The following is a 14,121-nucleotide window of genomic DNA, read 5'->3' on the forward strand; positions in this document are numbered from 1 at the left end:
TCCTTTTTTCCTGGGCTTCACCCCACCCACCCAGAGCAACCCCTCCTTCAACACGATCCCAGCTAACAGGGAAAGAATGAACAAACAAGGAACATCAGCCAAAGCTTCTTTGCACTGCTCAGGGGCACACAGCCCTTTGACCCAGCCACGGCTGCGAGTGCAGAAGGGCTAGAAACGACCAAAGGGTTAGAAACGACAAGCCAATCATCCCCACCTCCTGGGATCTTCCGCCACGCCTCCTCACAGGTGGGCCTCTCCGTGGGCCAGCCTGGTTCCCCAGCCTGCATGCCCTTCCAAGCTCCCCAGTGTCCCCATGGGTAGCCACAGGGGTCTCAGGGGAACCTGGGGGGAGGGGGCACACACCTCCCAGTGCTGCATCCTGGCCCTCAGAGACCAGCCCGGCCTCGTGTCAGCTGTCAGGGCACCCTGGCTTCCCGGCCACGAGGACTCCGGCCTGGAGTTTCCTCTCAAGGCCACAGGAGACCATGAGTCACGCCTATCAGCGCTCTGGTCAGAGTCTGTGACATGTAAACCCACCCAGACGCTAATTGCGCTGCTTTTTATTACGGCATTGTTTACAATCAGTCCATCAGTTTCCATCGGCCACATCTGAGTTAAAGCAAAAGCATAAAATCATCACCAATGGATTTTTTTTTTTTCACTCTTTTGGTCAGGACAGCAAGTTAGTGGAAGTTAGAAATCAACACCCCAGAAGTGTGAACAGTGAGCTAGACAGCACTGAAGAGGGAGTCCCCCAGGCACCTAATGTCACGCAGAGAACACGGTTATCCTCCAAGACCACCTCCATTCCAGAAAAAAATTATATGGCAAATACAAAGTGGCGACTTTGAAAGAAAAATCCTCTATGGAAAAATTGTCTTGTCTCAGAAAGCTGCCCACTGCTCTCAGATGTCTGATCACCTCCGCACTAGGTGCCCGTAAGCCGATGGCACCGCCACCTCTGGGCCTCACAGGACTGGTATCCTCCCGACATCTGTCCCTAGGGAGAAGCTCCTGGCTCTGTCCCCTCCCAGCCCCAACTGCTTGTTGACCTAGACGTGTGTCCCACCTGCGCCCACTAGGATTTCCTAAGCACCTACTAGGCCAGCATAGGCACGGCGCAGAAAGGCAAGGGAGGAGACTAAGACATGGGGCGGTTCCCAGAGACACATCTGGACAGAGGCTGAAGGAGCCACCTAGAAACTCTGGGGGAATACGCCCCACACAAAGGCCACACATGGGAATGACTAGAAAGAAGGGGCAGTATATCAGGAACGCAGGCAGGCACGAATAAGGGCTGGTTGACCAGGGCCCCGCAGGAGGAAAGCAAGCAGGCTTTCCAGTTTCTAGTACAGTAGAGGTCACTAGAGGGGGTCTCAGAATCCGGTTCCCAGACCAGTGACATCAGCATTATTGGGGGACCTGTCAGAGCAGAAAGTCTCAGCTGCAGCAGCTCCCCTGGCAGAACTCCTGAATAGGAAGCCCTTGGGGTGGGCCCGCCACCCCACTACCCCACTAGTGAGAAGCATGAGCTTTAAGGGTTATGTGCAAAGGTGGGAGGACCCTGCTTTCAATACTGTCCAGGTGACCGGGGCGCATAGTGACCCGCCCTACACAGGTTAACTGTCGCCGCACCAGGAGGTACCCCAGAAACAGGAACCGTGTGGGAACACCACACACTTGCAGACACTCACATTTATCTTTGCATAATTCAACTTTCAGGGAACTTCATTTACATCATGTGCTGCACAATCACGACCTCAAATCACCAAATAAGAAACCTAAAAACGCACACTTTTCCTCTCATCTCCCTGGTTTAGCTCACCTGTTCCCTACACCTTGTCCCTTAGTGTCCACGTCATCCCCATGCTTCTAAAATGATTCAGAGACCCTCCAGCTGCCTCCAACCCCTCCTACATGTACACCCGTCCAGCCACAAGGAAACTTTCTCTTGGCTTCTCTGAACCCACCCCCCACACACACACAGTTGTTTACAGCCCTGTCTTATCTGCCTCGCTGTGTATAAATTCCTTGAGGACAGAGGTGTTGACCCTGAAAGGCTTCCTCCACCCCACAGGCTATCTCAGACTTCACACACAGCAAGTTGACAGCACTTGTCCCGAGAGGTGACAGGCAGGGGCAGCTGCAGGGCCCGGGGGTCCAAGCTCCGTAGCCCAGGACAGTCAGTAGGAACAAGAGCGGGGGCAAGAGCAGGGGCCGAAGCTAATGTGCCGTGTAACTTCGAAGGGAGCTTTCCCAAACCAGACCGGGCTCAAAACGAGAAACAAGGCATTCTGCTCAGAGTAACTGAAGAAATCTGTTCTCTCCTGTTCAACCACGCCCCGAAGCTCAACTTGGATCTCAAATTCCAATCGCATGCAGCAGAGCAACTCCCGTTAAGCCATCTGCTTTCAGTATCTGCTGTAAACAAACACAGAGAGCAAAAAGGAACTAAACACAGTCTGTAAGTAGGTCAGTGCCAGCCCGAACCCCGCTCTCCGCTCATACTTCCTCCGCACTGAGCTTGGCTGCTTCGTGGGTGCAGGAACCACTGCATGGAAAGGCACTTTTTCATCCTACGTCTTGCTTTCCTCCACTAAACACACTGCCTCAGACCCGCCCATGAGGCCATGAGATCAACCAATCCACTGCCCCCAGGTCTCCTCCTTCTGCCTCGCATTTTGTAATCAAAGTGTTCCTCCATTCTCAAAGAGTCCAACTCTGGGAACTCTCTAAGAAAGCCCAAAAGCCAATCGTGGACATAATTATAGGTGAGCGAGAACTACCCTCACCAAAGAGAATCGAAAGAAAGAACACTCAGGGGCACCTGGGTGGCTCAGTCGGTTGAGCAGATGTCTGCCTTCAGTTCAGGTCATGATCCAAAGGTCATAGGATCAAGTCCCACGTGGGGTTCCCTGCTCAGTGGGGAGTCTGCTTCTCCCTCTGCCCCTTCCCCTGCTCGTGTTCTCGCTCTCTCTAATAAATAAATATAATCTTTTTTTTTAAGATTTTATTTATTTATTTGACAGAGAGAGATCACAAGTAGGCAGAGAAGCAGGCAGAGAGAGAGGAAGAAGTAGGCTCCCCGCTGAGCAGAGAGCCCGATGCGAGGCTCGATACCAGGACCCTGGGATCATGACTTGAGCCGAAAGCAGAGGCTTTAACCCACTGAGCCACCCAGGCGCCCCTAAATAAATATAATCTTAAAAAAAAAAAATGAAGACCATTCATGCACTCCAGCAATATCAGGTCCCCACTGAGTGTCAAACAGTGTGCCAAGCCTCCCAGAGGTCCCACGGGGTGGCAAACAGACAGGCCGAACGCGGGAGCGTACACACAAGGTCCGGGGAAAGCAGGAAGCAGCCGTTCCCTTTCAAGGAGCGCCATGGACCTGGAAACTGAAGGCTGAGTGAGACAAGCAGGAGGAGGAACATCCAGACTGGAAAACCTCATCCAGGGCAGAGGCCCAGCAGTGCACGAACACAGCGTCGCTGCCGTCCCGGAGCTGGCGCAGCCGGAGGGCAGGAGCAAGACTGGACAAATACACAGGGACCAGTCAGTGCTCAACCCGTGGGGCACAGACGTGCTGCAGAAACTGTCAGCGTGCACACTTGGCCTCACCCCACACACACACACCGTTACGGCGAGGTCAGAGGGCGCAGGGCATGTCATGAACAGAAGCATGGAATAGAGGACAACCTTGCCGTGAGCAGAAGGAACGCAGACGTCCAGCCCCACCAGCAGTCCTTGCGCAGATCCCCGGGGCGGGCACGGACAAGACAGGAAGCGCATCTTCTGGAACAGGTACACCACTCCAACAGCAGGCCAGAGAGTGGTGGCGCGAGCAGATGCTGACTTGTCGTGTGTTTTGTGTCTTTCTATCACTTGCACTGTGAAGCTCAGTATTCGGATGGTGAGGCTCAGGAAAACATGGGCAGGTACCCTTTAGAGTTGAGGCAGCTCTAACCCTTATTTCCCAGATGGCTGACTACTATGTATTTGTCAGTAAAAGGAAGATATCTCTGATTTTAAAAAACAATCGGTAAAGGGACTCAGAGGTAAGCCTGTCAGAAGCTGCCAAGGCCATAGAGTCACCGGGTCAAAAGGACAGCTGTTGTCAAACATTTTTAAGGTTAGGGCTTCCCTCAGAAACTGGACTTGCCCAACTCGGTTTTAAAGAACCACAGTAACTGTGTGCTCCTCTTGAGCTCTTCAGAGCTCTGGGATTCTAGACAAAGCCTGGTTTCTCTCTAGACCCACAGGAGGGAGCCTATGCAAGGGCGGCAGTCCTCCTTGCTCCTGCCCAGTCTTCCACCCCCGTGGGGAGGCACTGCTGCTTCTCTCACCCCAGGCCTTCCCCAGGGCACAAGCGCAGAGCACTGAAGCAGGTGACACACGTGTCCATGGAGTTTGTGGAAATCAGTGAAGGGAAACCCCACCAGAGTGGATTCTGGATGCAGATGGGGAGGAGGAGCCGCACCACTCAAGGTAATCATGGACCCACCAGAAGAACCCTCCCCAGAGAAGGATCCCAAATTCCAGGCCACCACAGGGAAAGGCTGGCACCACATCTCCTACAGGAAGTGAGCTCCCCAGCAGGGCGGACGGGGACGAACCACCGTCACCCCAAACTCCTATGTTTCTCCAGTGGACTTTGCTTCAGAACAACCCTCCCAACTTCCTCCTTCTTATCCACAAAACCACATTCCTCTCCCTTGTGTGTTGGACTTGACTGTGGTCTTGCCATAGCTTGCGTGTCCCAAATTGCAATTCTCTGCTATTCCCAAATAAACCACTCTCAGGGGGAAAGTGACTGTTTTATTTAAGGTTAACAAGCTCACAACTAGTCACACTACCAGCTGGGCCCTCACTGTTATAAGGTACAGCTCTTCCTCATTTTAGATGGCTGGCTGTGGACCTTCCTCAGGGGGCCTCGAGAGGTCTTTCTTCTCCCCGCATCCCCAGGCCGATTCCCTCGGGCACCTGCACAGCCCACTGCCCACACCAATGCAGGAGTCTTCCCTAGTCAATGAGATGTGGTCCCTTCTCCTGCCACCACTCCCTCGGGGGACTACTGCACCCCACCTCAGTGCCACCTGAGCCCATTTCCCCTGCTCTCACTTCCACCCTCGGCACCCTCCCCACTGTCCATGAAGCACCAGCCTCCCGGGCTGCACTGTGTCCTCCAGGCCTGTGCCCCCGGCCCAGCTTCTGCCCACATGACGTACGGGACCAGCTCCTCTTGAGCACTTGGGTCCCAGCTGAACTGTCACGTCCCCGGTCCCCCAGTATAAAGCAGCCATCCCAGCAGCAGGATCCTACTGGAATCCCACTCCCCGTGTGTTTCTTTCTTATTCTCCCCGTCCTCCCCCACCACCACTACCCCCCACTCACCTCCACGGGAGATAAGCTCCCTGGACCTGGTCTTATCCTCTCCTGTATCCGGGTTCTCAAAACAGTGCCCAGAACATGGCGGCCAGGCCCCATGTATCTGCAGAGCAGATGCTGGCCTGAACAGCCACCAAACACAACCCGCAGGTTAATACAGAAAGACAAAGAACAATGATCTAAGATGATTTCATCCAAAATCAGTCTCTAGGGGGTGCCTGGGTGGCTCAGTTGGTCGTTAGCATGGGGTTCCCCACTCAGCAGGAGTCTACTTCTCCTTCTGCCCCTCTCCCCAACTACCCCACCCCCCGCTCGTGCTCTAGTGCGCTCTCGCACGCTCTCTCTCAAATAAAATCTTTAAAAACCAAACCAAACCAAACCAGGCCCTAGTTTACATCTGACAAATTCATCTCAATAAGCTGGATCACTACTCCTCACTACAGAGCCAGCACTGTCCCTCAGCGTCTTCCCCGACTTCCCAGCACCAGTGGCGCAGATCAGGTCACCGCTGTACCACTCCGCCCCCGGAGCCGGCTGAAGACTGAAGGCTGGGGACTCTCCCCGCGGACGCTGTACATCCCCCCATCCTCCACGTCTCCCAGTGCACCAATCCACTTCTGTTCCTTCTCCCTGTTTACAAACATCCTCCAGAGAATGAGGACTCCACACGCCTCCTTCAAACGGTGGCTGCCCGCCCCCAAACCCCACCAATACCGTGCAGGGGCTGAGATCTCCGTGAAGTGTTAGAGGCACAAAGACAACACGTACTGAGGTGTTTCTTTGGCATGGGGACAAGGTGGTCACCTCCCTGTCATTCGAAACTTACTAATCTCACCCAGTTTAGGTTTAAATGTGGAAAGATATCTGTTCTCCTTTTGCCACTTCAAAAACAATTGTAGTTATGTTCTGAACACTAATGTTTGAGGTTATCATTCACCAAAAGAACACGATGGCCACTGCGTCCCATACAGCGTATACAGAAGCAGTCTAATGTAGGCACCGCCACCTACCTCAAGGAATATCTGTCACAGGCAGACCTGGTTCCTATCTCATGTCTGCTGAGTGATCAGGAGCAAATTCCTGAAAAACTTTGAGCTTCAAATTCCTCATCTGTAGAATGAGGAGGAGAAGACACACTTTCACAAGGTCACCAGGAATTTCAATGGGATGACCAACCTAAAGCAGGGGGCACAGTGTGGGGCACAGACAGGGTCTCAGGGGAAGCTCCTTCCCCTTCCCTGGGAGGGACGCCAGAGCAAAGGGCCTCCAAGCCCCCCGCTCTGCTCACAGAATCACTCATTCCACGGGGTGGGGGTGAGGGTGGGGGGTATTGGTGAGCTGTGCTATCCCTCTTCCATTATTACCACCAGCACGTACAACTGGAATTCCAGACTCCTTGATTCCTGACGGTGTTCCTCTACTTTCCTCAACTTGTGTCTCGGACACTTCTATTTCAAGTGTTTGAAATGTAATTGAAGTACTAAGCTAAAAATTTGTTTCTACAGAGATCACTTAAGTTTGCACTGCAGAATTAATAGTTATGTATTTACTGGCCAAATGAGTATTTTCGAAGAAAATCTAGTTCTCTTACCATCCCAATAAACTATGTGGTTTGGTATAAATTTTATGCAGAAAAAACTAGAAAATGACCACAAGTTGCTGAGTCTGGGCAACTACTTTTCCTACACAAGATCTATTTAGAATGTGCATTTCTTTGCTGAAATGACTTTCATTTGTTGGGACAATATACAAAATGTTTTTCGGGCCCTGCCTCTGCATCACCCAGGGCTCCTGAAGGGTCCTCTACGGACTACAGCTCCTCTTGGCTCTCCGCAACAGAATGTAAAACGTAAATGTCTCACTCAGCACTCCAAAATAAGTATACATTTCATACACAATCTGTCATCTGTGTTTTCTTTTCTCAATTACAACTGATTAGAGAAAAAATGCTCTCTTCAGAACACAGTACACCATCGAAAAGCAAGTATTTCAATCACGTTTAACTTGGTTAAGTGGCAAGAGCAGAAAAGAACACTCTGGATTCCTAAACTCTCCCACCCCACTCTCCTTATCACTTCACACGTAGTAGAGGTTGGGGAGAGGTTCACAATCTGGGACGGCATATCCCACCAACAGGCCCTGGTATGCTGTCCCCACGGAGCTGGAGAGAGGCCACACGACACAGGAGCGCCAAGAACGGCATGGAGTTAGCTTCAGTTTTTAACCAGTGCCACAAACTATCACAGATTACCAAGAGATAAAGATCTATAGTATTCCTTAAAAGCTTCAGGGGGGAAAAAAAAAAAACAACAGGTTTTGTCTTACTGTTTCCACTTTCTACAGTTGGGGGACAGAGGACAGGAACTGGGAGAGAAAACAGTTCTTCCTAGAAACAGTATATGAGTAAATGACCCTCCGTTCTCATGCCTTCCAGATAAATAAATTCCCTTTAAGTTAACTGTTAAAATACAAGCTCCTGTAAGCTTGTGCTAATGTTCTTTAGAAAGTCTAAACCACTTCCCTGAAACAGGGAAAGATACAGAAAATTTTTAATGCATTTCAGCTTTTAATGAAATTAAAAGGTCACAAGGCAACAAATCTCACTACAGCACAGAAAATGTGAGGTATTTGCCACATTTTTTAAAAAAGAGATGATTTAACAGCCTTTGAGAATTACAATTCTACAAAGCTAGAGAACTTACCTTAAACTTTATCCTGGAGTCAAACCAAACTAAGTTGCTACATTACTACTCAACAAGGAGAAATTCTTTCACCTTGTGGTATTATCCTATGAATACAATGTTCTAAAGCTGTAACTCGAAAGCTTTTTAATTTCAACACATAATTTCAGTTTGGAAGGTATGTGCAAATAAGACCACCCTTTCATAGGAAAATAATACAAGTATTTAAGCAGAAGTCCTGCCTCTGGTCTGTAAGTTGCACAAGGTGGTTTCCTCTAGAAACACAAATCCTACCAACCAGCCCTCAGACTGCCAAAGAAGATGTGGCGAGAACCCAATTTTTTTGTCCTAGACTCCCCTAACTAGAAGCTCACCCAATCGGGTATTATCTTACAGCATCACAGAATAACTAGAAATAATTAGGACACTCTGCAGCCCTAGAAAATGCCACAAACTTAAAACTTAAATCATGCTCAGGTCAACTGAGCTTTTGAAAATAATCTGTCCTTTTCTTAAAGTCATGATCTGTATCAGGGCCACACGATGAGACTCGGTCAAAGAGAACACTAGACTAAGGCCCTGGGAAACTCATTTCCCAAGTCATTAGGGGTAAACAGGCCATCATGATTTCATTTGAAAGTATTAATGTAGGGGCACCTGGGGGGGGCTCAGCCCGTGACGCGTCTGTCTGCCTTGGGCTAAGGTCGTGCTCGGGGGTCCTGAGACCTGCCTCTCCCTCTGCCTCTTCCCCCACCCCCACTCGTACTTTCTTGCCTTCTCTCTCCCTCTCTGTCAAATAAATAAATTAAATTTTTTTTAATTAAGTGTTAATGTAAACAGGAAGCTGCAAATATGTGATTGCAATGTAAAGTTACTCTTTGGACTACTTTGCCAAACTGCCCGCCATGTCGGTGCTGTGGCCACCAGGCCCATGTGTCTACTTAGATATAATTCACGCTAAATAATTGTTTGAAGACCAATTGTTCATCCCACCAGCCGTATCTCAAATGCTGTACCTGCAGGTAGCCGGTGGCCACCACAGGGGAAGGCTGGTAGCCACCACAGGGGACAAGACGGACACAGCACAGTTCTGTAACAGCCAGACACGTGTGTAACACACGGTATCTACCATACAGACAGGCAAATTCAAGTCCTCCGACCTTCCATGGGGCACCACACAATACCTCGTGGTTTTGTGGGCAGTTTTGTTTGTTTTTATTCACCATTTTGATAGCAGGAACAAACAGGAATTTTTGTAAAGCTACATCTAAAAGAAGCAGTGAACAACGCTTTGAGAGTTGGCTAACTCATAAAGACATTTCTGAATACAGGCTCTGCTTACATACAATGGCTTTGCAAAATAAAAGTAATGAAAAAACATAGCTGGTATCATTTTGAATAGTTGAGAAATTTTGTTTGCAATAATTATCTCCCTCTATCTGATAATCAAATACAGTGAGGAAGGCTCAACTAAAAAGCCATACTCAACCTACAAACGATGCTTTCTGCGATGAGGAAAATACGGTGTCAAGTAGGAGAAGTTAATCAGTTTCTTCTTACCAAGTGGTAGAAATATCAGAGAATCAGAGATGCTTTGGTGGGTATCTGAAAATGGGTGTTAATTATCACTCCCGCTCCACCACACCCTATCATTACCTCTGCCCTGATACTCAGCTGTTTGCCTACTTATTTTTAGTTAGCCTACTAAAATGCACCTTCCCCCTATGGTTTTGGGTCCAATTATCACTTCATGTCCCACATGAAAATCACTTACTTCTCTACCATTTGGTGAGAAAATACAGAGACACCATTTATTTGCACATTTTTAATATAATGCTGTCTAAACAGCAAGCTGTTATCTTTAGAATGCCTAGAAAAGCAAATCAAGGAATGTGCTTAGTGCCAGAGAACTGCACAAGTAAAAATGGTTAAAATGGAAACTTTTGTTATGTACATTTAACCACAAGAACAAGAAAAAAAAAAGCACACCAAGACAACTGTCTACATGCTGAGACAATCCATTTTTTCAGAGGAAGCACACGGCTTTTCCCAATAAATTGGTTAGAATTTTTCAAAGTAAGAAAATATGAAACTTCCCTCAACGTTAAAATTAAAATCCAAGCATATTGGGGCGCCTGGGTGGCTCAGTGGGTTAAAGCCTCTGCCTTCGGCTCAGGTCCTGATCCCAGGGTCCTGGGATCAAGCCCCACATCAGGCTCTCTGCTCTGCAGGGAGCCTGCTTCCTCCTCTCTCTCTCTCTCTGCCTGCCTCTCTGCCTACTTGTGATCTCTGTCTGTTAAATAAATAAATAAAATCTTAAAAAAAAAAAAAAACCAAGTATATTAAAAGCCAAAGATGAGAAATATATTTAAGAAAATGGGTTTATTTTCCAGTACCCAAGAAACGACAGGATAAAGACACACCTAACACAATGGCACTAAATGAAAACTTGCCTCCTGTTTGTAGGGACCCCAGGCGTAAGAAGCTATGGTTTCACCAGGATTGCAAATCCCACACAAGCTGGACACGGTACTGAGTGCTTCAAGACTAGCAACCCTAATCCTCTGAACCCCTCTAAGACCTCCGTAGGATCATAATCCCCATTTTACAGATGGTGAACCTGAGACAAATCACTTTTTAAAAGAAGATGGTTCTTGGGGCGCCTGGGTGGCTCAGTGGGTTAAAGCCTCTGCCTTCGGCTTGGGTCGTGATCCCAGGGTTCTGGGATCAAGCCCCGCACTGGGCTCTCTGCTCAGCAGGGAGCCTGCTTCCTCCTATCTCTCTGCCTGCCTCTCTGCCTACTTGTGATCTCCGTCTGTCAAATAAATAAATAAATAAAATCTTTTTTAAAAAATAAAATAAGATGGTTCTGGTCACAAAGGTCGTAGCTGAAGTAGTGAGGTCCTGGCTGCTTCTGGCTTCGGCGCTGCCCCCCACACTGGGAGTCCGTGCTGAGGGCGATCAGAAGAACCATACCACTCACTAACACAGAGTCTCCAGAGCAACATAACCTTTCATAGATTCGGATCATCTGGTATATAGCAGGGACAAGGAAAACTCTCCTAAGTTTTAAGAAAGCCCAAAGGATATCTTGACATGAAACCATCCTTAAGATATCCCATTGCAACAACCAACACTTATCTTGCTCCTATTTTTAGGAAAATTCAGAGACAACCTGCAAAAGCCATTTCAAGAGAAAGAAATATTAAAAAGGGGGTGAGGGAAGAAATGTAAATCGAAGGGATAAATATTTCAATAGCAAACTCCTTCACCTTCTTCCATGGTCCATATTCTAATACGTGGCATTTGCATCACAAACCTGACTTTGTAACCAGGTATTAAACTAAAACAGGATGCAGAACGCTCAACACTTTCCAATTCCTTGAATCCTGGCAGGACAAAATACCCCACACCATCAAAACTCAACAATGAGGGGCACCTGGGTGGCTCCATGGGTTAAAGCCTCTGCCTTCAGCTCAGGTCCTGATCTCAGGGTCCTGGCATCCAGCCCCGCATCAGGCTCTCTGCTCAGCGGGGAGCCTGCTTCCTCCTCTCTCTCTCTCTCTCTCTCTGCCTGCCTCTCTGCCAACCTGTGATCTCTGTCTGTCAAATAAATAAATAAATAAATAATCTTTAAAAAAAAAAAAAAAAAAAACTCAACAATGAATCCCAATAAACTAAGTTTGCTCAGACTGTGAACATTTAGGATGCCCTCCCAAGACTTTGCGGGAGGGGTGAGGGTGGTGAACCCGGACGACGACGACCACTTTCTACTCTGTACCTGTAACTGCAAGTGAACACAATCTGTCCTCACTCCATTCTACAGATGGGGTAATGCGGTAAAAGTTGCTAGCTTCTTTGTCTCAACACACGAAGCCATAAGGAAACAGCAAGGGCCACAAAATGACCCCGGTCCGGGGGAGAGGCGCGAGCACAACTTGGGGGGGGTGGGCAGGGGACACAGGCACGAGCCCCCAGCCCAGCACCCCCTCCCACTCCCACCGCCGGGGCTGAAGGAAAGCACCACTTCACTCCAGCGTCTGCCCTGGGGGGCCAGAGCCCGGGGCGGGGTGGGGGGGGGCCAGCCTTCAGGAGCGGGGACTCGGAGGGTTGGTTGTGGGAGACCGGAGGCTCTAGGACTGGAGGCCAGGTTCAGAGGATTCAGCGGGTTGGGGAGTCGGGGGGGTCTCGTGGGGCCAGAGGCTGGGGGCCAGGAGGTCCAGGGGGCTCGTAGGGGGGCGACTTGGGGGTGCCGGAGATCAGACTCAGGGGGGTGCTGGAGGATTCGGGGGATTCAGGGGGCCGGGTACTCCGAGGGGTGAGTGGACAAGGGGTACGGGGAGGGCCGGTGGTTCGTGGGGGCTTGGGGGGTTCGGGGGATTCATGGGGCCGGGGAGTAGAGGGGGAAGAGGGGAGACCAGGGGCTCGTGGGGGGCTGGGGGGGTTCGGGGATTCATGGATCCGGGGACTCGGGAGGGGGAACGGGCGGGCCAGGGGTTCGTGGAGGGCTGGGGGTTTCGGGGGATTCATGGGGCCGGGGACTTGGGGGAGGGGAGTGGGGGTTCGTGGGGGATGGGGGCTCCGTGGGTTCGGGGATATTCTGAGGGTGGGGCAGCGGGATAGGGGGGCTGGGGAGGGTTCGGGGGATTCCGGGGCCGGGGACTGGGGGGGTGACGACGGGGTGTTCATGGAGGGATGGGGGCTCAATAGGACTTGGGGGATTCGCGGGGCTCGGGGAGGGGGGCCGTGCACCGAAGGCGCCGCGGGCACTCAGGTCTCCCGCGACCCGACACTCGGGCTGCCATCGCACACCGAGAGCGAAACCCAACCAAAACTAAGGCAAGGGCAAGTTTGATGCCTGTTTCACTCCCACAAAAAGTTTTTTAAAAGACAAAGCAACCGAGACTCCGGGCCCCTGTTCTCGACGCTCAAGGAGCGCACCAAGTGAGGACCCCGGCGGAGACCGGAGTAAACTTTCGGCGGCTGCTTGACCGCGGCTCACCGCCGGCTGGGGGCCGAGGGCTGGGGGCTGCGCCGGGGGGGTGAGGGGGGCCGAGGGTGGGGGCTGGGCCGGGGACCGCGGCCTGGGGACCCGGAGCCGGGCCGCACGGCCCGCAGCCCGACTCGGCTCCCGCTCCCGCTCGCGCCCCGCGCCCTTCCGCGCCCGCCCGCACGCTTACCGGCATCATCTTGGACCCGAACCGCATGGGAGCCGCGGCCCGGGCCGAGCGGAGCGCCCGGGTCTCGGGAGCGCGGGGCGGCGGCGCAGGGCGAGGCTCCCGGAAGGCTGCCGACCTGTTGCGAGGCGGCCGCTGCGTGGGCGGTCCGCCGAGCCCTCCCCGCGGGCGGGGGCGCCACCGAGCCCCGGGCCCACCCCCAGCGGCCCCAACGCTGCTTTGTCTCCTCCGCGCCCGCGACAGCCCGCGAGCCCTCCGCGCTCCGCCCCCCGCGCGCGGCGGTGGGGGCGGGGCGGGGCCGGGAGCGCGCCTGCGCGGGCGGGGCCGGGAGCGCGCCTGCGCGGGCCAGGCCGGGTTGGCTGGCACGGCGGCCGGCTGGGAGCGGTTTCGTGGCCTCCGCCTTCAGCCCTCTGCCCGTCGCCCAGGTTCCATGGGAAAACTCTTGTCTGACTCGCTTTCACTAAGTAAAGGAATACACTAAAAATTACTTCAATGGTAGAGCGTACATATTTTTGCTGTAGTCAATAAACAAGCCTCCAAAACTGTTTAAAGTGTGCCGAGCAGCCTTGTAAGAAACCGCTTTTCTGCAGCTCTAGCCGGTCCGGCCCTCCGCCTGTAGGGGAGCGCGCGCTGGGGGAGGGGCGGCGCGGCCTCGCTGAAGCCCGGGTCGGGCGGGCAGCCCCTGAGGAGGATGGGCGCTCCAGTGGGGGAACAGCTCCGGTGCGGGGCAGACCCCGAGGTGGGGCTCCGAGGAGGAGCTGGGGGAGCCTCCGTGGTGGGGACCTACGAGGAAGAGGTGGGGGACGGCCCCGTGGTGGGGGGCTGCGGGGAAGAGCTGGGGGCAACCCTCGTGGTAGGGGTCTCCGGGGAAGAGC

General features: G+C 52.0%; 1 protein-coding gene across 2 annotated transcripts in view; it reads right to left on the reverse strand.

Moving 5' to 3' along the window:
* TP53BP2 (tumor protein p53 binding protein 2) overlaps window positions 1-13,445 on the reverse strand; it is a 55,749-nt gene extending 42,304 nt beyond the window's left edge. For both annotated transcript variants that reach the window (XM_032838834.1, XM_032838833.1), the window contains exon 1: window positions 13,250-13,445. Coding sequence is in view for 1 of the 2 variants with exons in the window: in XM_032838833.1 (XP_032694724.1) it covers window positions 13,250-13,276 (27 nt within the window). In the remaining variant the exon portion in view is untranslated. The remainder of the gene's footprint in view (window positions 1-13,249) is intronic.
* Window positions 13,446-14,121: the final 676 nt, after the last annotated feature.

The sequence above is a fragment of the Lontra canadensis genome, unplaced genomic scaffold (genome assembly GCF_010015895.1).
Source record: "Lontra canadensis isolate GAN:19392208 unplaced genomic scaffold, GSC_riverotter_1.0 scaffold106, whole genome shotgun sequence".
Classification (NCBI taxonomy): Eukaryota; Metazoa; Chordata; class Mammalia; order Carnivora; family Mustelidae; genus Lontra; species Lontra canadensis.